We start from the raw sequence: 24,060 nt of genomic DNA, 5'->3' as shown, positions 1-24,060 counted from the left end.
ACTAGTTGAGGAGATGAAAAGTTAAAACACTCTCAACCATTGTCCCGTACACAAGTTATAACTGACTAAACCCAAGACCATTAGGTTTTCTTAAAAAGTAGAGTTTCTATGAGCATTTCTTAAAAATATAGTCAGTGTTTTCAGCAAATTGAGCTGAATATTTGCCAAAGTTGCGAACCAAACATTTCAGCTGCCTGAAATAATTTGTCTTCATGAATATTACTTTAAATTCCTCATTTGTTGCTTTCCTCCTAACCACTCTGCTTTCTCCATCTGAACTACACTCTTCTAAACTTCTCTTGCTGTTTTGGCCACCAATGTCTGTCATCTTCCAAAGTTTTATGCTAACCTCTACCTACCTACCATAGTCCATCGTCAAAATCCATATCATCGTCATCACCACCACCACCATCTATCTACCTTTGTTGTCATCCCAATCCAATCACACTCCAGTTTATGCCAACCACCAAAAACAAAACTGTGCATCAAAAACAGTTCAAACTTTTCCTCCATTGACTTGTGAGCACTGACACCACAGACCATGTGCAAATACACCTGGGATGTCAGTGGAGGCAAATTATCGGGGTCTCTGCTCCAACTTAGGGTTGCCACCCATCACGTAAAATACGGAATAGTCCTTTCTTTGGCTGTTAAATGGCGTCCCATATTGAAGTGATACGGGACGCGATGTGTTCTGTATTTTTAATTATTTTCCAATAGACACGCCTATAGATGGACATTAACATTAACACTCCAATCCTATTGTCGCTCTGTGGGATTATTATTAGATTATTATTATTATTATTGCAAAGCCCATTTATATTAGGAACTTTATCACCAAGTGAAACACCTGGATTACATTACATGGATTAATTGACAACAGATGTTTGAAAGTCTTTATTTCCCACATAGAGCTAATGAAAACATGACACTTAAAATGAGAATATTACACTGAACCAATAAAAAACTGAAAAAAAAGACAACTTATTTGAGTTCCATGTTATTTTTTTCTTTTTTGAACACCTCTCGATATATGCAACTGAAAAATGATTGAGGAATGAAAAGATTAGACAACAGAAGTCACATTATTTATCGATTTAGATTTAGACAACCTAACTTGCACCTCTAAGATCACGCCGTCAAACCTGATGGCGGTAATGTAAAACCTTATCTTCTACAGGCAAAAATCTACAGTTTCTACAAATCCAATGCTTTATTTTCACATATAAGCACCAGGTCGAGGTTCATTTGCTTGACAATCATACAAATTCATGTTCCTCTGCACAAAGTTGTAAAAGTCAAGTAGAAGTTCTGATGGTTCACTTCTGGGAACCTTCATCCCACTGGGGTTCTAAAACAAACAAACAAACAAACAAACAAACAGCTCTGTCATTGAAATTATTTAACGCAAACATCTTGTTATTTTTAAATCAACTTATCTTCAACAATAGATGCAGAAAAATAAATTTCAAAATCTTTAAACTACAGCCATCTAGTTACAGTAGTAAAATCTGAAAATTTAACCAGAAATATGTGAAGGCGAAAAAAAGTCCCATGTTAAGAAATAATTTCAGAAATCTGTGGTGGGATGGGGCAAAGCACGACCCACATATGGTGGAAGTTGTAGGTTTGTAGGTTCGAATCCCTACAACTGTTTGGGACTTCCTTCTCCACTGCACTAATGTACCTGATAATATATTGTGTTTTTCAAAATGAGCTTTTAGTGTGAGATCATACTACTGCAATAAATGAGAAATTCATTTAAAGGATTTTCACATATCTTCACTGGGATTGTCAAAAACTAAATATGAAACACCCAACTGTTAACTCACCTGTAAATTTGAAATTAGGAAAACTGGTTAGGTCTCCACCACCATACAGTCTCTGTAGCTTCGCCGTCTCCTCTTCCAAAGCCTTTTGATACAGTGGGTCAGCGTCAACCAGACCACCAGCTGCCCTGTTTTGGAACAGGTGAGAAACCAATCAGTCGGCACCTCTTTAGATCTTTTGCACAACAGAGTATCATCATAACACGGAACAAAGTGTTGATGCTTACTGGGAATTTGCTGAATATTCTCGTATAGAGTCCAAGAATAGCCTCTGCACTGGGTCCATGTGAGCTGAGTGTCACAAAAAGACAACAAATTAGATATTATTACCCACAGAAGATTTTAGGTAGAGCAAAAACAATATTTTGCAGACTTTTATCCAATACTTGATAATACATTTTGATTTACTGAATCCATTATGCACAAAAACAGCTTATTTGAAGATTAGACAGCAGACCAATTATCTGTGGTCCACTGAGACAAAAGTGGATTTTTTGTGTGGATGCGGTATAAAATTAACATCTTTTAATAAAAAGAATATACTGTTCAAATATGATGTAAGCTACATGATCTGGAGTTGCATTATAACTCAGACATCAAGCTATAATTGATTGAACCATAAGTTCTGTTCTGTACCATAACAGATTTAGAAAATCATAGAAATATCACACACATTTCAGCCAGGCAGCAAAAGAACGAGGCACCACCAAGTGATCCTCTGCATGAATGGCTTAAAATCATCATTTAAGAAGTTCATGTGTTTAAACTCGTCTTTGTGGCTGAACTAAAACAATTCTGCAATGAAGGGTAGGCCAAATAAATACTGCCAGCCATTACAAATCATTACTGACAAGGGTTACAAAACAATAGATCAAGGGCAGGTGCATTTTTTAATTCAAATGTGTCTGACAATTTTAAATATTTGTGTGTAACAGAAACAAACAAACAAAAAACCCTCCAAGAAATCTGAGGGCTGAGATACTTGTGTGTGTGTGTATATATATATATATATATATATATATATATATATATATATATATATATCTCACATAAAAAAAAAAAAAGAACAGTCCAGCGATTGAAGCAAAATGCTAACCTGTCCCAGTCTTAATACTGGTTTCAATTTTCATTTGTCACCCATCTGTTATCAACAGTCTGGTTTAAAAGTAGGAACATTTACGCTTGAAAGGAAATTTGATAAAAAAAAAAAGCAAAACAGTTAATTTAAATGTTTCCACAGCTATCTAGATTCAGTCTCATAATGTGACTTTTATGTGAAAGGAGTTGAAGAGAAAATCACAGTTACCTCTTACATGTAAATAACGTGCACAAGTCAGACATGTCAGGGCTATTATACCACATTTCCATGCAATTTCCAAAAAAGAAAAAAAAAAGCAACAGGTGAGTATATTTAGAAAAGTCTGAAGTACTGAAAGGTTTAAACGGCTGGAAAACAATGACTTTCATATTCTCCATTGTTAGTTTAAAAAGTGAAATTAATGTTTTTGACTGGGGGTGAGACTATGAATCTTTACATCAAAGTTTTTATATAAATATAAATACTTGCAAATCTTTTAGGAATATAAAAACATCTTAATACATTTCTAAAGGAAGAATATAAATTTTGAAACACAAACCAAAGAAACACATTTTCTAAGGGTGTGGAAATTAGTAACAAAGTTGACTCTTTTCATTAGTGCAAACCCATGCATCACAAGAGACTCCCACTGTGTGAAACATGTGACAACAGAGTGAATTAATGCTGCATTTCATTTGAACTCAGATGGGTCTGACTTCTGACTCATTAAATCAATTTCCAGTGTATCCAAATTTGGGATTTGTCTCGACTAAAGCTTCACTTAAACCCTCACCTTAATCCATCATGACTGCCTCACACATAAAAATATGATAGTTCCAGCAATAAACCATCTATTTGCACTTCTGTCAGTCATCTCATTAAATCGCTTTCATAGACTATATAGGAATCACTTGGCTAAACGTTCGAATGGAATAAGCACGTCGGTACATTAGCATGCAAGACTGCATGTTAATGGAGTCGTTAATCTGGGTAACAGCAATTACATTTTCTTTTTTTTCCCCTCCCAATTTGCAAAATGTTGGGAGTGACATCATTCCCCAGTGAAGATAAATGAAAAGCAGCACAGAAGATTTGACTAAAATAGGGCAGACAACAGGGTAAGATACGAGGAGGAGCAGACAGTTTCTAAAAGCACTAGTTACTTGTTGCAGGAATTCACCAAGTAACACTTAGAAAGACCATAAGGACAGATTCTCCGAGAGGCTAAGAAGAAAGAAGAGCCTGGCCACGTAGAAGCTTTCTGTAGAAATACGGGTTCCACACAGGAAAACAGAAGGATTGTAGGGGAGGGGGAAGTTGTAGTGTGTACCCTGTGATGGTCCAACTGCTTCAGCAGGGGAATCCATCTGCAGCTCTTCTTCAGCAGCCTTGGAAAGGACCCAGGCAGGGTCCACAAGGTCCTCAGAGCCAGGAACTACATCTGTAGCATCAGTAATTTCTGCCACAGGCTCTAGCACCGCCTCTTCTTCAGGCTCTGGCATGGACTCTGCAGGGTCGGGTTCTGAAGGAGCTGCTTCTGCCACGGGCTCCAGGGGTGCTTGAAGGTCTACAGTTAGAGTTTCAGGGACCCCATCTGACGCTTCCATTGCAAGTTTAGGAGATGGCTCTGGGGGAGCTGCTTCCACTACAGGCTCCTGAGACGCCTCCTCGGGGGCCGCTTCCACTGCAGGCTCCAGAGACGCCTCCTCGGGGGCCGCTTCCACTGCAGGCTCCAGAGACGCCTCCTCGGGGGCCGCTTCCACTGCAGGCTCCAGAGACGCCTCCTCGGGGGCCACTTCCACTACAGGGGCCGCTTCCACCAGAGGCTCCAGAGGCACCTCCTCGGGGGCCGCTTCCACTACAGGGGCCGCTTCCACCAGAGGCTCCAGAGGCACCTCCTCGGGGGCCACTTCCACTACAGGGGCCGCTTCCACCACAGACTTTAGTGACCCCTCTGCAGGAGGCGGTTCTGCCTTATTTGGCCCAGCTTCATGAACTAGGTTCAGGGCCCCATCTACCAGTGCAACGTCCACAAGTGGATCAGGAGCCGATTCGACAGAGGCAGGATGCATAGGGACTTGTGGCACATCAACTGCAGGCTCAGCAGCCACTTTGGAGGCCTCCAGCATTAGAGCATCTTCTCCTGGAAAGGCTTCAGGAACAACTTCAACAGTAGATTCATCAGTTGCTATGTTGGAGGGTACTTCTTTAACAAAGGATGCCGTCACCGCTTGAGTCGTTCCGTCATAAGTGGATGCAATAGTTCCAGCTGAAGCGACAGGGGGCGTGTGCTTTGTTGCTGCAGAAGCGATGGCTTCCAGTGCAGCTTCAGTTACTGCAGAGGCAGCTGGAGAAACTTCTTTCTTAGGGAAGTTGCATGGCTTGTGTTGAACAAGTTTTTCTATGTCGAAGTACGTTTTAGGCTTGCTTTTGTCTAGAATGAGGGACGTTGAGCAAACAAAATGCATTATTTATATGTTCAATCAGAAATTGATTGGTTATCAAAACGTCTAAAACAAGTATGGATTGTTAAAAATATTATACTAGCATACGGGAAAGAGAAAGGTTAAAAGAAAACATAGCCCTCAGTCTTTTAGGATGTATGAATGAATCTGTGCACTGGTCAACATAGTAAACAATTTTGAAGACAAAAAGAAAAATGTTTAGTGGAAACCACACAGACAGATCATGGAAAAGCAAATAAGATGAACTGTGGCACAATGATCACTGACATAATACTACTACTAATAACACATAATTATTATAATAAGAATTATTATTCTCTTAAAAACAATTATGTCTGGAGAAAACTTTCAAAGTCTTTACCAGGATTAAGACATTTCTTCAAGCTGGTACCACAACCTGCTGAATTGGAGGCATCACAAACAGCCGATCCCTCAGTAAACACCAGTTCTGAATTCATTGCTCAGTTCCTGCGTCCATCAGTGCCAGAACCATGTCAGAACCATCTGACCAAACAACACAGACCCGACTGGACAGGAATCAGACAGGTGAATCCCTGAAAAGCCCGCCAAGGAGTTCTGCTAGGTCAAAATGAACCTGTAGACTCACTGGACTGGAAACAGCCAGCAAACCCTCCATATGGAAATTGTGCAGTTGTCCTCACAGGTAGCTAATCTAACCTCAATGCTTACCTCCGTTCCAGGGTCGTCAAAATCTTCGGCTGCTTCACCATCCGCCTCCTCACCGGCCGAACCTCCTGCTGTGAGCTGTCAAAATGCCGGGGTTTTCGGTTACAATGGAGGATGGTGTTCAGCAAGCTACCTATGGCTTTTGCTTCCGATGTATCCAAGATGTATTATGTCAAGGAACTGCTGAGGGATCAGGCTTTAGCCTGGGCGCTAGCGTTTGATTCTGCTACACCTTTAACTTCCCTTACCTTTAGTCAGTTCTCTTCAGAATTAAAAATGGTGTTCGATCACCCGGATCATGTTGGGAACGCCTCTCCGCTTTAAAGTCATTCCTTCCTCCAGTTTCTCCATGGTGTTAGGACATCCCAGGCTGAGACTTCATAATCCCCAGACTGATTGGGTCACAGGAAGGATAGTTGGCTAGAGTCTGTCCTGTTCAAGTAACTGCCTTCATGCTGCCCAGTCCAATTGTGGGAATGTTTGAGAGAGTCCTGATCTGTCATTGGTTCCCCCTGAATACCACAACTTGGCCGACGTTTTCAGCAAGAACCGATTGTTCAGCCTGTGTAAGCAGGAACATGAGGCCATGGAGACCTACATTAATGACTCTGTGGCAGCTGATTTTATCCGCTGCTCGTCGTCCCCACTAGATGCCAGTTTCTTTTGTTGGAAAGAAAGGCACATTACGCCCATGCGTTGACTACAGGGGGTTAAACAAGATCCCTATAAGGAATAAATACCTGCTACCACTGATGTCCATGGCATTTGAACTTCTGCACGGGGCAACCATCTTCTCCAAGTTGGATTTACAAAATCCCTATCATCTAGTCAGGATATATGAGGGAGATGAATGGATGACGACCTTTAAGACACTTATAGGCCATTTTGAGTACTTTGTGATGCCTTTCATCCCAACTAATGCCCCTGTTGAGGGATTTCCTAAATCATTTTGAGTTCTTGATGACACACTCATCTTCTCACAGACCAAGGAGGAGCATGTCGGCCATGTTCTCCAGAGGCTGCTGGAGAACAGCTGTTAAGGCTGAGAAATGCAGCTTCCATCTCTCCGCAGTCAACTTCCTGGGGTTTGTCGATGAGGATGGACAGATCAGAGCCCATCCTGACAAGACCAAAGCAGTGGTGGAATGACCCAGCGTTTTCTGGGTTTTGCTAACTTTGATCGTAAGTTTATTAAGAGCTACAGCCCAGCCACTACCTCGACTCGCTTCAATCAAGCAGCCCTTCACATGGCCAACCGGAGCCAGCAGTGGCCTTCAAAGAACTTAAACAACTGTTTTCTTCCCCACCAGTCCTCATTCAGCCAGATCCCTGCAACCAATTTGTTGGGGAGGTGGATGCATCAGTCACTGGAATAGAGGCAGTTCTGTCCCAGCCTTCTGGCTCTGCACACAAGAAATATACGTTATTTCTATATACACCTCTAGAGGCGGTAGCACCAGGCTACTACCTGACCCAGGACCATCATTTCATGTGCCAGACTCTCTCTGAGGCAAATTGGCTATTGAATGAGTACAACAATGCCACCAAAACAAGTTGAACCTAGCTACCAAAGAGGTAGATGACATTTTTAAAAAAATCTATTGACATATTGACAAAAGACAATACTGAACTTGGTGGAAGAGGTTAAAATATTGAGGTTACAGAACACAGAAAAAGATTGTGTCACTGGAAAACCGTGTTGCTTAGCTGGAGCAATATATCAGACTGAATGACATCAGAATAACCGGATTAAAAATCAGACCACATTCTTATGCTCTGGCTGTGACAATAACGGATAAAGAGGAACCAAATAAGCAAGATGCTGAATCTGTTGAGCAACAACAGCTTTCCTTAACTCAAAAGGAATTACACTGGATTGACACCAAACTGAAGCCTGCCAACCGCTGCCACAAAGAAACAAGATGGACAAACCAGCCATAATAATCCGATTTGTAAGTGGAAACACAAGCTTGAACTGTTGAAAAGAGGTCAAAAGTTGAAAGGTAGAGACGTGTACTTGAATGAACATTTGACAAAAAGAAATGTACATATCACCAGAGAAGCTCGACAGACAGGCAGGATCAAAAACCAGAAACTCCTTGAACATGAAACGGGGCTTGAAAGCTGACGGAGGCATCAGGCGATCTCGCCCTGAGTAGGTGATGAGCAGCTGTTTAAACAGGGAGCAACACAGTACAGGTGAGGATGATGAGGAATTAGAAGGACGGAGAGTAAACGGAGCTGAAATGATGACGTCTGTGTTTCAGTGCGTGGGGTGAAGCTGTGGAATGAGATAAGCATGGAAATCAAGCAATGTCCAAACATCCAACAGTTTAAAGACATAATTTAAGAAAATGGTCATCAATATGAGAAATAACTTCTGTCGTTACTATTTAATGTTGTCCAGGGGTGAAGGTAGTTTTAAATTCTTGGGGGTACTATGACAATAAATACCGTACCCCCTTACTTTCACCCCTGATGTTGTCAAATATTACTGTATTATAGTATATTCATTTAGAAATATTTTTTTTAACATGTTAGCATATGCTTGCTTATATTTGCATGCAGTTATGAATGCACTGTCCTAGTTATAGAAAATCATAAGAAAAACTATTAATATCAAGTTAAGAGTAAGAGGGGTGAGTGTAAAAATAAGTTTGTACTTCTACCCATTCCTTTGAATGTGTAAATATACTTTACTACCGTTCTTTTGTTTTAAATTGATTTGGTTTGTATATGACTTTGCTTATTCTTTTGTTACAGTACATTCAGAACATTGACATGCTGAGGAGGTCGTTTCTGCCACCAGGGAGAGAACCAAAATATGCAGGGTGCCGACACTCGAGGACCCACTTTGGGGACCACTGCAGGAGCTTGTACCATATTACCGTGTAAATGTGTGTGATGATTCACACACCTTTACACAGTAAATGAAAGTTTACTTTCATTTATTTATTTTTTACCATCATTCAACTTGCAGTTTTCTTTCAAAAGTTATTGTCTGCACAATGCACTGGATGATACAGCTTCCACCTTCTCAACGACGACACCCAACATTAACTCCAAGCCTCCAGAAGTGGAGCATCCTCCTCGTTTGAATGCATGAAACAAAGGAAAACATCACTCAGCGCTTGAAGCTGTTCTTCTCCGAGTTTGTCTTTCCATTAGTCGAATGGACTGGGTCTCTGGTCCCGTTTTCATCATCAACTGCTTGAACGACTTTCTGAGGCTCGCTACTATTTACATGCCTGTCAAAAGCTGATTGACTGAAGTATTTAGTATCCAGAAAATGAGGATGTTGATTGATCGCTTCCTGACAAACCCACTGGATTGGATTGATTGACAGGTGGCGTCATGTCAACAGTTTCAGAAACTCCTGAGAACTCATGTAGGTTATTAGGGGAAAAAAATCTTTAGAAATGCAAACAGTACACAAAACGGTAAATTTAGCACCATTTCTTCCACTGAATGTGTAAAAAATAAAATAAATTAAAGACAAGGGTTGTCTTTACATTTGCAGTAAATGGAAATGAAAGTGGCATTTATAATACTGACAATAGAACTATGGATAAAATATTGCCTTTAAAATTGCAGTGGGTAATTTTTATTAATCTGTATTTACGCATTTAAAACCGTCGTCATTTCCTGACAGTACAATGAGACATCATCTGTAAAGAAAAAATAAATAAACAAAGCTCCTCTGCCACGTCCTAGTGCCATCTCCAGAAATACCCAGAACAGGTCAGAAATGACCCATCAGAGCCAATTACTTTAATAATCCTCATCTTTTATGGGAAACAGTTTAAACACAGGTCGTTTCAGGGCTTGCAATGACCTGGTAACCTTCAATAAACATGGAGATAAAGACAATAGAAGGTGAAAAGTTATTTGCATGTACCAGGATAACAAAAGTATGCAGTCATTTGGTAAACAGCACCAACTGTGATCGTTAAACTCTGAAGGTTTGCCCAAAAACTCCCTGAGCTGTTTAACCCCATTTTCTGTGGGGTCACCAGGTTCAAGGTTTCCAAAATAACCTTTAACCTGATCAAACTGCAAAGACCTTGGGTTTCAGTTCACCCCTCTTTATTATGTATTTTTATCTGCCCCAATTGTAGGATTTCTGTACCATTCAATGAAAAATGATTAGATCAATGATTTTTGTGCCACAGTTCAAATTTCATTTCCAAGATTAGAAAAGTAAAACATAACCCAACTTGTTTTCTGAAACTTACCTTTGCTGGTCTTTTTTGATGAATTTTTGGATCCTGATGATTTTGTGCTGAAAGGCAAAGCTGCCGGTGCTCTGCTCAGCATCTTCCACCCCTCAGTCTGCAAGCACTGGCAGCACAATACGAAAACAAGAGGAATGGTCACAACACTTCAGGAATGCTTTCATACACACTTCCACTTGTTTAAATCAAAGCAACATTAGTTTTGTTTTAGGACAGCTCAGTTAGAGATGTCCTTTGTTTTTTTACAACTTATGCTGCTTATGATGCTCTGCTGTTGTTTTTATTTAAATAAAAAAAATTAATAAAAATGTATCATGTTAAATACAATTAATAGAAATGGGCAGAAAATTGATTTAATGAAGGAGAAAATGATTTTTGTTTCTACCAAAGCAACTCAAGTCTGTTTTTCTTTTCTTATGCGTCTAAATTACAAATAGCTTTGAAATATTAATGGACACAACACTTGTGGTGGAAGGCATTTCATGCTGATTTTATACAGTGTTGTATTTCATGAAAATATACAACCATTTTTTTTCAGTCATGTATACCGTGGTTGTATTTTGCAATGTTTAAACAAATATTAATACAGATGATTATATTTCTTTGAAATTACACTCATAAAAACTGTGTTGGGAATTAAATAGCTTGTTCTTAGAAAAATATGAACAGACCAAATCGTTGTTTTGCAAGTCACAGCTAAGTTTCAAGTCTTTATCCTCAAGTCCTGAATCAAGTCCCAAATCTGACACTTGAAATTTGAAGTCCTTCAGTCTTTTCAACAATATTGCAATTATATGTTCAATGTAAACGCATAATGTATTCTTTTTAAATCTGCATTTGTCTCAAATTTTGTGATGTAGGAATTGGATTTGAAAAATATATTTTAAAAAAAAGTAATTCTGNAATTACACCTCTATTTTGTACAGTTCAATTAAACTTAGCTATTTTTTTTATTACAAACCTCACCAGTACAAGCAAGTTATATAAACTATATGATTTATTTTTAACTCTATGAAAACCGATTTACTGATAAGTTTACCATACACATATGTAGTAATTTAACATAAAGCATGGGTACACAACCCTAACATTCTTGTAATCATTTCCACCTCTGGATGGAAATGTAACATTTTTTTTTGTGCAAAACAGTGTTGACAAAAAAGAAAGACATTTCAATTGGTCTCTGAATTCATGTAACCATAAACCATAAACAAACTACATTATTTTCTGACATGATCGGAGTATGTGTTTACGAAGCAAAGCACACTTGATTGACATGCACAGGCACACAGAAAGACAGACATTGGTTTGTAGTTTTGGAATGTAACCACATCAGCAACTTGTAAATCCCGAGTGTTATGTAAAAGTCCTGTTTTTTCAGCAGCCACAGAGGCTGCAGCGTGAAATTTTAAAAGTCAGGAGGAAGAATTACCTTATTGACACATCGCAGGTGTCCGATCCTTAACAGGGAGGCCGACATGTTTTTAACAACCTGCACTAAAAAACAAACATCAACATCTATTTAAAAAAATATATATGGTGACACGATAACAAATGAATCTTCATGCCATTACCAAACCTGCACTTTATCTACAATTAAACTGGTTAGAAGAGGAATAAGTAAAATGCAGTGTTTTTATCTTTACCTTCAGGAGAAAAGCGAGGAACGCGAACAGTTTGTTCCACTAATCAACGCGCTTGGTCGGCGCTCCTTTATGTAACAAAACGTGCCACGCCCCCTAAAATCCTCACGCTGCTGCAGAAGAGACAGGAGCATCCGCAGCCAACCAGAAAACTGTCCACAGAAAACGCTGCAGACTGCGCCCCCTGCAGGCCACTCCTCCCTGCTTCACTATGCAGCCACAAGAGGGCGCTTTGTGAGTGAAGGGGCGGGGATTTGTGTGTTTTTGACAGGCCCAAAGCGGACGTGACATCGCAAAGGACCGTGACGTACTTCCTGTGGAGTTCATCTCCGCATTCTCCACGTGGAAAACAAGAACTAAGCGCGTTCGGTGCGGTACCGGGAGCTATGGCTTGTTTGGGTTTCTGTGGGGAGTGGTTTCTGTCGACCTGCAGCAGCAAACTCATAGCGGTCCATACCAAAGAGCCCAGGTTGGAACTGATTTAATTATTTTTGACTTTTGGCTCTATTAGCTTTTTCTGTCTCCCAGTTGTTTTTGTCGGGCAGCCCCAGGATTCTTAGAAAATTCAAGTAGGTTTGGTATTTTAGGTGAAAGCAGCGTTCATCATGAACAAAGCTTTATAATACACACATTCATAGAAGTGGACTCAATATCACCCTCACTAAATGTGTGGGCTGTAATTATGTTTCCATATTGACCTCCAGCATAATAACACATGCTGGTGAAAGAAGGAAAGCAGTTTTTTAATGTTGAGGTCACATCAATGGCCACAATCCTAATTGTTAGAGAATATCATGGATTTTGTCTTGGTCAAATTTAGTATTCCTCATATTCATATCAGCCCAGTTTTTAATTTTAATGAATTCTGAGGTAATATTATCCTAAAGTTATTGTAGAGTCTCTCCAGAAGCTAAAATATTTGTATCATCAACAAATAAAATAAATCTTAGAACTGATGATGTCATTAATGTATAATTTTGGTTCCGATTCTTGAGGAACGTCACACACAATATCCAAAGATTCAGACTGACGTTCCCCCATCTTCACAAATTGTTTCCTGTTTTTTGAGTAACATTTCACTCAATTTAGTGCAGTTCATTTGATCCCAAACTGTTCCAATTTACTGATTAAAATGTCATGATTTATAGTATCAAATGCTTTTTTTTAGATCTCTTTTCATAATAAAGTTAGTAATATCCTCAATAAGTTCAATTAGTGCATGTGACACTGATTGTTTTCTTCGGAAGCCATATTGACTATTCACAAGTAGTTGATTTTTATTTTATTTTATTTTTTAAATAAAATAGTCTAGTGCTGTTGAATATCTTTTCCAGGATTTTGGAAAATTGTGTAAGAAGATAAACGGGACGGTAATTTGCTAAGTGCTGTAAGATGTTGATTTATAAGTTTTTCCCTACGCTTCTGCACAAAAATGCAAATATGTCTGGATCATTGAACAATGCAAGACTACCACTACCAGACTACTATTCAGATAATATTTTGCTTTGGCCGATTTTGAAATACGTCTTGATACTTTATTACAGACGCATTTAATGTAACGTATTCAGCTAATTTTACCATCTATTACTTTCCCTCAAAATTTTGTTTTATGCACTCTTCCTATGCTAAATTATGAAAATAAATTCCATAAATGTTACAATATTTTCTCACATGGGTGGCATCAGAATCAAAGGGCAGTGAATGAAATGGGTCGTCTCAAACTCTAACAGTTCCCAGAGTTGACTAGCTGGTTTTTACCCAACTGTGGAGATACTGATCACGCTCCCCCCCAGACCTTAATGTTTTGTGACAATCCCAAATTAAGTCACAAACTGACATCAGCATGAACTAAGCAATATTCTTCATAGAAAATGTGGCAAGTGAAACAGTAACTTAAGGCACGTTGTGGTTCTTGTCTTTCAGGATCAGTCAAAAGTAAACTTTGTTTCTAAAGCACTGACATATGAATCTTCTAAGAAAACATAGAAGTTTGGCAGGAATCTGGAGGAGCTTAAATGTCCTTAACGAGAGCATTAGACTATATATGAGCACCAAGTTGGTGGCGTGCAGCTGTGAACTTCTTGATCCAGACGCTGTGAAGCGTGTCTGGCCCTGGGGCTTTCCACTTCTGGGTGCCCTTGATGAAGGCTCCGACTTCTTCTGCTGAAATATTCATCAGTTTTATAGACTTGTTGCAACCGGGATTGTAGGAAATGTAGTTTCTGGTAAGCGGCCACAGCAGCCCACAGTGTTCAGTCTATATCATTCGTGAGTCTCCGCTCCACCGCAAACTTTACCAAAGTAGTGAAATACCCACATTACATCTTTGTACCCTTCCTTAGTCCAGTTATGTTTGGGGACTGCCAGGTGAGCTGGGAGGGTTTGACTGTTGACCTGATGATAAACAGCTTCCTTTCAACAGGGAGGTTTGATTTAAGTTATCACACCAACAATCTATGTCTAAAATATTTATTTATTTCTACCTGAAGTTTTCCAATGTGGATAGAAGAAATCATGGAGTTGGTACTGAACTGCACTGTTTTCTGCTGCCTGTTCTTTTAAGTGACCATCATTTCATGTGTCACCATGACAGCAATACTTCACATGTGATGCATTAACGTTTCTGTGTGTTAGAGAGCCGTTTGTGTTTGACTGCAGCCGTGCTGAAAAGAGGATAAAAACGGCAAAGGATGTAAATGGCAGGTAAAGGCGGCGCACTGGATAACCATTCGTCCTAATATCACCGGTGGTCATGGCCTCGTCTTTTCTGTCTCTAGTGATGCGTCAGAGGAGACCGGAAGTGACACGGTCCTTGCTTTTGCAGTGTCTTCATCTGGCAAATTGGTGGCAATCACTGATGACACCAAGCGACTGATCCTGTTTCAGTGTGAGCCTTCATGGCTCTGCATTAGCATCAGGTAAACTTTAGGTGTTTCTGTGTTGGTTGGGTCTGCGGACAGCCGGGATCTTCTCCTCTGTAAGCAGCTTTCACTGCTCATTTGTCCAGCTGTATTCCAGCCATTTCACAGAAGATCTAGAATGAATTTGCTACAACAAGATTCAAGTTCCCTTTTGATCAATCAAGTATTTTTTAAATGTGAATGTGTTCGACTCGCCCACAGGTGGGTGGCTAGGAGGTGCACATCACTAGCATTCAGCCAGGCTGAAGATGAGCTGCTGGTGGCTGACAAGTCTGGAGACGTTTACTCCTTTTCTGTGGTTGAGCCAGAGAAGGACGGCGAGCTGAAGATGGGGCACCTTTCAATGTTACTCGCTGTGGTAAGGATCGAGTATTATGGATGACGAGGGATTAAGATAATAAGCGTTTAACTTTCAACCAGCCTCTAAATATGTCCACCTGTCTCTCATCTTGTATGAACAGTTGTTTTAATTAGCTTGTTTTTTGGTGGCGACAAAAAGAAATTAGGAAGCTTATCATGACAAATTTTTAATGCTGACTTATTTCTACTTCTACAATAATTGTACAATATGGGATTATTTGTTTTTGAACCACGGCTACTGATTTCATATCTTTAAAATAAACTGTATGGAATCATGCAATTACAGATTGATAGAGCAGTATAGTTTATATTTTTTGTTTCATTTAATTTTTTTTTTAACAAAGCACAGATTAATTTTTGATGTACCTAGAGCTAGGTATTACAGAACCAATGCTGTGAAACAAAGTAACAAAACTTGGTTCTCTCTTTGTTATTTGTATGAATATTATAAATAGATCAGAATGAAAGTGAACTGAGTTATGAGTGGAGTTTCATAAACATCGCCATTAAATAGATTTTATTTTTAATAGATAAGTTTGGATGGGTTGAACATGGACTAACTGCTCCACTCTCCGTCTTTCAGACCATATCTGCAGACGACCAGTACATCATTACAGCCGACCGTGACGAGAAGATCAGAGTGAGCCGTCGCAGGTCCCCGTACGACATCCAGTCTTACTGCTTAGGGCATCACCAGTGAGTACACCTACATTAAACACAAGCAGAACTGGCTGTACTTACTACGATAACTAACGAATCTATTTGACTGTAATTTCATATAAGATTTACAGTTGTGTTTTATTGTTATTATTACTTTTTTTTATTTAGAAAGACAGATTTCCATCACATTCATTAATTGCAGCTTTACCCATTTGAGGTCATGTATGAGGATAGAAGCGGAGAGTCCAATGATTTTATCCATGCTGCCTTTCTGGTATTTTCTTTTACAGATTGTTACTAATTTCAGTTGTGAATGATGACAAAATTGAACAAAAATGAGGATTGCACCACAAGAGCATAAAAAGGCAGGACCCATAATTCACAGCCAAATGAAGACGGATCTAATTGGTTTTACACACTCAGTCCATTTGGTCCAGGTCTTATAAAATGTTCTTTATTGGTCCATGTGTCCAGCTGTAGGCGGCCCGACGTTTCGCGTTTGAATGGGATGTTTACATTGAATATATTTTCAGTATGTTTGTGGAGCTCTTCCCACTGTGGTCTTATTACCTGGCATTCCCAATAAAACATGGCGGTGGTTGGCTCCCTTGGACCCACAGAGTCTCCAGTCCCCGTTGCTTTAATATCGTCTCTGAATGGGTGCAGCAACAAACCATGTGATGTTTTTCCAGCAAAACTCCCACCATGTGTTTGATCCAGTTTGATCCACTGCAGCTGACATATTTCCTCCCAGCCTTCTTGTGAGATTCTTACCTTCATTTCCTTTTCCCATTTCCTCTTTATGTGTCTGTATCCTCATGTTTAGATAGCTGTTATGATAATTCTGCTGTCTGATCTGGGCTTAAATAGTGATAGAAAACTTGAATCACTTTTTCTCAGCACCTCTTTAACATTTCCATTAAAATAATGTCTCACCTGCAGGTACCTAAAAAAAATAATCTTTTTCCAGTCCATGATCCCTCTCTAAGGTTTCAAAACTCCAAACTATCCCTTTGTGAGCGAATGAATAATAGGTGGTTAATCCTTTTGAGATCCATAACTTGAATCTGTTATCAATTCTATTTGGTGCAAAATCCGAATCATAGCCACACCACCTCATAATTTGAGATGCATCTCCGATTCTGCAAATATTGACCAATTCCTGCCAGGACTTGAGGAAGCTACCAGTTATGGAGTCTTCTGCTGTTCTTCCTGTAGCTTATAATCACTAAGCTGGGCTGTTACTGGGATTCCTCTTATCGTCGTTCCTCTATTTCCTTCCATGCTGCAGTGAATGAACTCAGGCAGACTTAACTCTGTAAATCAGATTAAATTTGACATGTTTGCTCTTTGGTGGTGTGTAGAAGTGCTGCGTTAATAAAACAACGCAGTAAATGTTAAAGGCTTGCATGTTATATACTTCTCTTTAGTTATGCCTTATTTGTCTTATTGTTCAGAAATCTGGGGAAATGCAAGTAAAACAAAAGCTACCAGGCTTATTAATAAGGTGAGACCCTGTGAATCAACTCATAAACTCTTCATTCAAAGTAAAGCATTAAAATGTATAGATATTGTTCATATAAAAATACTGGAAATAATGTATAAAGCACTGAGCAAAGGTCTTCCTTCTGGTATTCAGAAATTATTTAAATTGAGAGAGAATAAATATAATTTGTGAGGTTTGTTTATATCTGAATGTGTAAAAGAGACGAGCCAGGTAAAGTCTAGATGTGTTTCAGTTATTGGTGTGAAACTGTGGAATGAATTGAAGGATGATTTATGTTATGTCCTTTCTTGGTGAGCTTTAAAAGAGCTCTGAAATGATAACATCTTACGCTGTTATGTAGATTTATATATGCATGGTGGAGATATCTTGGTAGGTTGTTGGGTATAAAATAGGCAAGAAAAAACTTGGCTTCAGCCTGTTCCTTTTTTGGTAAATTGTGGGTTTGTTTACTGTTGTTTTTTTTGTTCTTTCCGGTGTTTAATGTGGACAATTTACCAAAATAAAGTGATTGATTGATTGATTGATAAAGTTGTACCGTTCTTTCTATCAGGTTTGTCAGTACGCTAGAGATCCCAACAAGTCATCCGCACTGGCTGCTGTCCGGATCAGGGGTATGCATGCGTGTGTGTTTCCCTTTGTTTAGCTAATCTCTTGTTTGCAACACTCGTACTAGATTTGGTTTCATAGACATGCACTTTCAAATGAGAGTTGTAGGAGTTATAAAACTTTGGGGTGTAAAATGCATCCGTCACTTGTTTTGCATAGTTTGATTTGTATTTTTTAAACCTGTAAAAACCGGAGACCATGGATTTAATGCTGATTTTATCATAAAGAGCTGTAATAATGAGCCTGTCAAATCTTATGTTTGTCAGGATGGAACAGTGAAGCTGTGGGAGTTTGAATCTGGTCGCAAACTGCAAAGCTGGGACCTTGGGCAGCTTGAAGACGATCTGTGCTCTGATGCTGCCAAAGGAAATGTGAGAAGATCAAATGTTGTCTGCAAAAAAAAAAACTTTTTAAGGCAAATACAATAGATTATAACTTAATATTTTTTAAGATACAAAGTATAGTTTAATTTTATTTGCTAAATAATAGTTCAGTAATTGTCTAATATTTTAAATCTCTGCTTTCTGTCTTCTAGTTTGTTTGTAAAACATGTTTTTAATCGTATATAATTTTCTTTCTGCTTCATAATTGTCGTACCACTTTGTGTTGGTCTTTCACTTTAAATTCCACTTTTATCTAGGGCTCATATCGATATATTTTTGATATATCTTGATGCACGTATATATTGTAATATTCTTAAATGAACTCCAGTGTTACTTTAAACAATGGACCCCTTGCAGCATGATGTCACCCACCCAATTTCCCTGCTAGACTTGAATTGTCTAAACTATGACTGGATGATAAACCCAGAAAAAAGTTTTAATTAAGAAAAAAAAATAGGGAATGAGTCAGTTGCTTACTTGATTTTGACAAACTTGACACACACATGTGCTGTGGAATAAGGTGTGTTTTGGTTCAGCGACTCACACACACACTGACAGATCATCTCAGTAAATTAGCGAATCAGCCACCGCCGGATTAGCTTGGCTAATAACAGCAGCAGTGGCTAATCTACCACAGCTAAAATACACATCAAGCCCAAAAACATGAAACTGTAACAAACCGAATGTTCTGCTCTGTGTGGAGGCAATGTGTTTAAAATGGCGTTGCCAGTTGCTATGGCAACGAGTCTGCGTGTAACAAATAGAGAGCGAGAAAAAAGAATGAGTGAGTCCTGAAGACCGTCGGGTCCCTCATCCTGCTTCTCCTTCTACATGATGTAATGCTAAAACCACGTCCACTGAGCCGCCAATGCTGCTTGCAGCTTTAATTTCTATTGATATTAATGTCATTATTGTTTTGCATAGCCGTATGAGAGTGGCCATAAAATGACAAATAAATAACAGCATGCATACATTGCCCTTTTAAAGTTTCAGAAATATCTGCTTTTAATGAAATATTTGCTGTTTCTTTCCCTGTCGCTATGCTATCAGTTAAATCTCTAAATCTGCCTTTACTTTCCAGAACGCAGCCGTGTTTCGTATCTGCAGTTCCCCCGGCGGCCGTGATGTCGCCGTGTTGTGTGACGGGTGAGTGCAGAGTGTGTCTTTCTGTCTTCACAGGGACTTTGACTTTAACTCATATTTAATTCATTTCCTCAGGCTGACCCTTACACTTAACCTAACCGTTAACATGCCTGAGTGCTGTCTGTCTCTGTCAGTTCCTACTCGGCCACGCTGCAGGCGCAGTGGTGCACACATAAGCTTAGGATGGACAAGCCTGTCCAGTCCACCATATTATGCTGGAATACATTTCACAAATAATTACTTAATGCTATGAATTCTAATCATGATCTACAAATAATAATAAAAGTTCATAAAGGCGCCTTATGAGAAACGTGAAGCGGTTCTGGAGTATTTTATTTTCAACCATATTTTGATGGCGAATGTAATAATCTCCAAAGTAAGGTTCAACATGCCTTTACTCTTTCTTCTCATAAAGAACTGTCGCATGTTGAATGTAAATTCAGTTTGCAGCTGATAATACTGTGTCCAAAATGGAAACTTCTGTTTCCTTGTAGATTTACAGTTAAAGTTATGGATCTTGTTGTGGTGTTAAGAAACCAAGTGTCTCTTTCTTATTGCCCAAAATCAATAATAAAAGTGTGCGAATAGCAAAACAAGGCCTGGTAAATTAACGAGCTCAGATTTACGCTGTAAACCAGCTGAATTCAAAATGTACCATTTGCCATGTTTGTCACTGTTCAGTTGTGCCCAAAATGACATTATTTTTGTTACGTTGTGTGAACTCTACATTCCTTCACAATCTTGTACACCAGAAGCTGAAAAAGTTTTTTTTTATCAGCACAAAGCCAATTCCCAGGATACAGACGAGAAGTTCTGTATGTTGCATAAAGTGTCTCACCAGGGAGACAAGCTAAGGACCCCTACCACACTGTTCCTCTAGCACCGTTAGGACTGTGGTCTGGACGCTGCTTGCATCCTTTTATTCGACCCACTGGTGGAGATTTTAAGCTTGTAATCCTGTGGTTGGGGTTGTATGAAAGTGGACAGGGCTTTCAAAGCAGAAGCCTCAGGGCTGACCTGCAGCTTCAATCAGTTTGTTTAGAACATGTTTGCAGAGACCAATGACAGAGTTTAGGCCATGTAGTGTTTCTTGCAAAAGCACATTTTGCCCAATTAGTAAGAGTCTTTTATGCTTTTGACTTTTTGTACGTGTTCTCAGGCTGATGAACGTTTACATGTTCACCTTGGAGCGAACCAGTGACGAGAAGCTGAGGTTTCACAGTAAACTCCACTTTCTCCACCGTCCCATGGACATAGGCTTTGACACGAAAGGACGGCTTTGGGTGCTGCTGGACTCCAGCGACGTCCCGCTCCAAATCCACACATTCAGGAAAAACTCCTGGGAGGTATGGTTGAACTCTGCCCTACACACATCTAGATACAAATTAATGTTTTTATTTTTAACATCTATTCTTCTGATTATTTACTTTTATTTAATTGTTATAAAGCAGTAAATTATGGAGTGAGGTTATAAACCAGTCAGAGGATTGGTATTTATTGTTTTGGTATTTATTTCTTGTTTTGTCCAGTCAGAGTTGTTGCATCGTTGGGAAACGTATGAATTGATGCTTTACCTTGAGTGGTGTTTGATTCATTTTCTTTTTGAAAGAAAAAAAGGCAAGTTGAAATCCGTGCATTTAAACTTGAGTGACTAATAGCGGTGCTGGTCAGTCATTTTTCTTGACTCCACTGAGTAAAAGGCTCATACTATTTGAAAACAACAGTTGATCCAGATTTTGCTAGCTCTGGGTGTTACCACTTTCATTATTCTTCTTATTGGGCCACTTTGACTAAATTAATACTATGCCTGTTCAAATTGAATGCAGTTTTTTTTCTGTTCAAATTGCTCCAGTTTACTCACCACTTCATGCTTTTACCCGCATTGGCCTATGCGGGTGCTAATTTCCACCCCTGAGTACAGTTGCTGTACTGTGTGTATACCTCTGAATTTAACTAAGCTAAAAAAATATTTTCTATTTCTCCTGTTTAGAAAAATATAAATGTTGGTAATGCCATCTATTTCAAAACAGGCAGCTTACAAATGTGTTCTTCTTCTAGTGCGACACTGAGAACGACGACCTCAGAAGAGTAACCGAGATCCTCAGAACGCAGTGGAGCACGACTGACAGTAAGTCCACTGTCCTTAAGTCTAGATGTCATGAAACAAAAGTGAGGATTAGAAGAAGAAACAAATGTTGAAACAAACATACAGAGTCTGTCAAATCTGCTTTTAGTGATTCTGGCTGTTTGGTTCTGGTCATAGCTCTGTATGTGTGAAATTGTGGATTGCTATAAACCAAGGATGTTGTAGAGATCAGCGCAGATGGTTTTGTCATTTGCCTTTGCTAAGACAAGAGAATAGTTTGTTTGGTGTTAAAGCGGACAGTTTTGATTCCAATAAGTTCTTGTTTGGGGAAGTAAAACAAAAGCCCTTTTTGCACTGCAGGGCCAGGCAGACCTGGAGTCAAACCTGGTGTCTGATTTTACAACTTCGATTAGAACAAAACCTCTGTTTTGTCTCTCACACACTACTAAAGACTCACTTTGTCATATTTTAATAACAAAATATTGAAATTGCACACATGTACTATTAAAATGTCACACACACATGCAATTTTTGACTCATCATTCAGAATAGTATATCTGTATGCTTTGTGTGTATGTGTGTGATATTTTATTACTGTATATGTGCAATTTTAGTATTTTGTGTGTGTGTGTGTGTGTGAGTCAAAACATAGTTTTTGTTCTGTCAGAGCTGCAGTTTGGTGGAGACGGTGTGAAACACCTGAACTAAATGATATTAGCTTGAGATGTGAATTTTATTTTTCCTTCTGATTAAAAGAAAAAAAGTTCAGGTGTGGATATTTGTTTACATCTTTTTACTGCGTTACCTACATCTAAAAGGTTGCACATTTAAAAAAAAAAATGAAGTGCCAGAATGTGATTATATTTATGTGTATAGCGAAACAATCAGCAGTCTTTGTCATTATGTTTGGGCTAGCAATTAATTTCTACAAATATCTGGGTTTATTTGAGTCCATCAGAACCTGGAGGTTCTCCATTGCTCACGTCCCACCAACAACAGTGAGGAATCATGGAAAAGCTCATTACTGCACATTAACTGGTTAGAGAGCCACTTGCTACTGGAAAAGCAGCTCTAGTTTGTTTGCAAAGCCTGGTCCTTAAGGCTCACTGCCTCAGTGTTTCCCTGCTCCAACACACCTGTTTCAGGTGATTGCAGCTCAGCAAAAGCTCATTAATCAGCCATCAATTGAAATTATGTGTTCTGAAGCAGGAAAATACATAAAATATGCAGTGCAGGTTGCCTTGAGGAGCAGGTTTTGAAAACAACTCAAAAAGCCAAGCTTGCATGAATCATAATCAGACTTTTCAAGTCGTTTTGTGGAAATAGCTGCAGTGACCCTGGGGTTTAGTTTATCCTGTAAAATTGCATTTCACCGACACCTGCTCTATTTTTCATGACAGATTTCACAAGTGTCACAAACCACTTTGAGCACCTGTATAAAGTGAGCTTTGACAACGTGTCAGTGTATCTGCAGAAAAAGCAGCAGCGGATTGAAGAGCATCAGCTGAAGAGGACAAAAGCTCAGAAACCAAAATGCAACAAGAAGTCAAAGAAGGAACCTGATGAAGTTTTGACTCGGCCTTCTACTTAAGTGAAGAGTAAAGAGAAACATTCTGGTTTTGTACTTGAATATGTGCGCAGTGCCAGTTTTATTTGGTGGTTTATTTTTACTATTTAAGATGAAACAAAGTTAAACCTTTTTTTCTGTTTGGCATCGTCACCAAATGAAACCTGTTTGCCAGTGTGAGCCACATACATTCTGTTGAATCATTATTGTATGTTTGGTGCATTTAATTACATGTAATTTCACTCTGGGAATAATAAGGCATATTTTATTTTTAAAAAATTCCTATGTAAAACCTCAATTCTATAATGACTCTAAAAATTAAAAGTTCACATATTCATTGGAACAGAACCAGAGTTCATGTCAACAAGGTTTGTAGGTGGACCAGAATAAGCTTAGCATTCACACCTACCCAAACGGACCGGACGTTCTGGTCAAATGATCTGGAATGAAATACGCTCAGGATGGGACCAAAAAAGACTCGGGATTTGGATGACATTGGAAAAATTACTGGACTTCCTGTCAGAATAAATTTCTGCTGTCGGATCCCAGCAGGACTTGGTCGAGGAGGTCAGATCTCTGAAACTCCAGAAGGCCAAAAAGGACAAGCAGATAACACCTTTGGACAACATGGTGCCGGAACTGGAGCAGTTCACGGAAGAACAACGTGTTCATCGCCGGTCTGCGTGTTAAATCTCCCTCGTACACTTGGGCAATTACAGCGGAGTTAGACAGGCAAGCAATAAACACTTGTACAAGCTGCATCATGCAAACATTGTGCATTTACTAATTATGTACATTTGTATTCAGCTTCATTAAATGAGATCATTAAATGAAACTGCTTTCATGAATCACCTGTCTGTAGTTCTTTTTTTTTTTTTTTTTTTTTTTTT

The 24,060-nt window shown here is 39.1% G+C and overlaps 2 protein-coding genes across 13 annotated transcripts; one reads left to right on the top strand and one right to left on the bottom strand.

The window, feature by feature from the left end:
* Positions 1-882: 882 nt before the first annotated feature.
* On the bottom strand, positions 883-12,087 carry LOC106934877 (ATP synthase-coupling factor 6, mitochondrial). 12 transcript variants are annotated; one of them, XM_015015027.1, is made up of 8 exons: positions 11,941-12,087; positions 11,727-11,786; positions 10,295-10,400; positions 4,746-5,341; positions 4,238-4,688; positions 2,057-2,120; positions 1,833-1,957; positions 883-1,351 (listed from the first exon to the last, which is right to left on the bottom strand). In XM_015015027.1, exons 2-8 carry the CDS (start codon positions 11,772-11,774, stop codon positions 1,320-1,322), a joined length of 1,422 nt encoding a protein of 473 aa, XP_014870513.1. In that variant the 5' UTR covers positions 11,775-11,786; positions 11,941-12,087; the 3' UTR covers positions 883-1,319. The 12 variants fall into 12 exon arrangements, with proteins under 12 accessions (XP_014870513.1, XP_014870512.1, XP_014870514.1 ...); XM_015015026.1 differs by having other exon boundaries at positions 4,238-4,727; positions 4,767-5,341; XM_015015028.1 differs by having other exon boundaries at positions 4,238-4,745; positions 4,803-5,341.
* Positions 12,088-12,218: 131 nt separating this feature from the next.
* Positions 12,219-24,018, top strand: wdr4 (WD repeat domain 4). The gene is made up of 11 exons (XM_015015041.1): positions 12,219-12,406; positions 14,572-14,640; positions 14,715-14,855; positions 15,060-15,216; positions 15,802-15,914; positions 17,936-17,996; positions 18,258-18,362; positions 19,456-19,520; positions 20,677-20,863; positions 21,576-21,645; positions 23,004-24,018. The coding sequence occupies exons 1-11, from the start codon at positions 12,324-12,326 to the stop codon at positions 23,192-23,194; spliced, it is 1,242 nt and encodes a 413-aa protein (XP_014870527.1). The 5' UTR covers positions 12,219-12,323; the 3' UTR covers positions 23,195-24,018.
* Positions 24,019-24,060: the final 42 nt, after the last annotated feature.

Source organism: Poecilia latipinna, unplaced genomic scaffold (assembly GCF_001443285.1).
Source record: "Poecilia latipinna isolate Pla-1442-1.1 unplaced genomic scaffold, P_latipinna-1.0 Scaffold1877, whole genome shotgun sequence".
Lineage (NCBI taxonomy): Eukaryota > Metazoa > Chordata > Actinopteri > Cyprinodontiformes > Poeciliidae > Poecilia > Poecilia latipinna.
The sequence above is the reverse complement of the archived record's forward strand: the minus strand, read 5'-3'. Positions and strand labels throughout refer to the sequence as shown.

What these genes read in the sequence shown, in the direction of transcription:
- LOC106934877 (XM_015015023.1), bottom strand. Translation starts at nt 11,774, where the DNA reads ATGTCGGCCTCCCTGTTAAGGATCGGACACCTGCGATGTGTCAATAAG. An exon ending in ATCAAAAAAGACCAGCAAAG is followed by an intron (nt 5,342 to 10,294) that starts GTAAGTTTCAGA and finishes CCCTCATTCTAG; the next exon opens with ACAAAAGCAAGCCTAAAACG. An exon ending in AGCAGTTGGACCATCACAGG is followed by an intron (nt 2,121 to 4,237) that starts GTACACACTACA and finishes TGTGACACTCAG; the next exon opens with CTCACATGGACCCAGTGCAG.
- wdr4 (XM_015015041.1), top strand. Translation starts at nt 12,324, where the DNA reads ATGGCTTGTTTGGGTTTCTGTGGGGAGTGGTTTCTGTCGACCTGCAGC. An exon ending in GTCCATACCAAAGAGCCCAG is followed by an intron (nt 12,407 to 14,571) that starts GTTGGAACTGAT and finishes TCTGTGTGTTAG; the next exon opens with AGAGCCGTTTGTGTTTGACT. An exon ending in GCAAAGGATGTAAATGGCAG is followed by an intron (nt 14,641 to 14,714) that starts GTAAAGGCGGCG and finishes TTCTGTCTCTAG; the next exon opens with TGATGCGTCAGAGGAGACCG.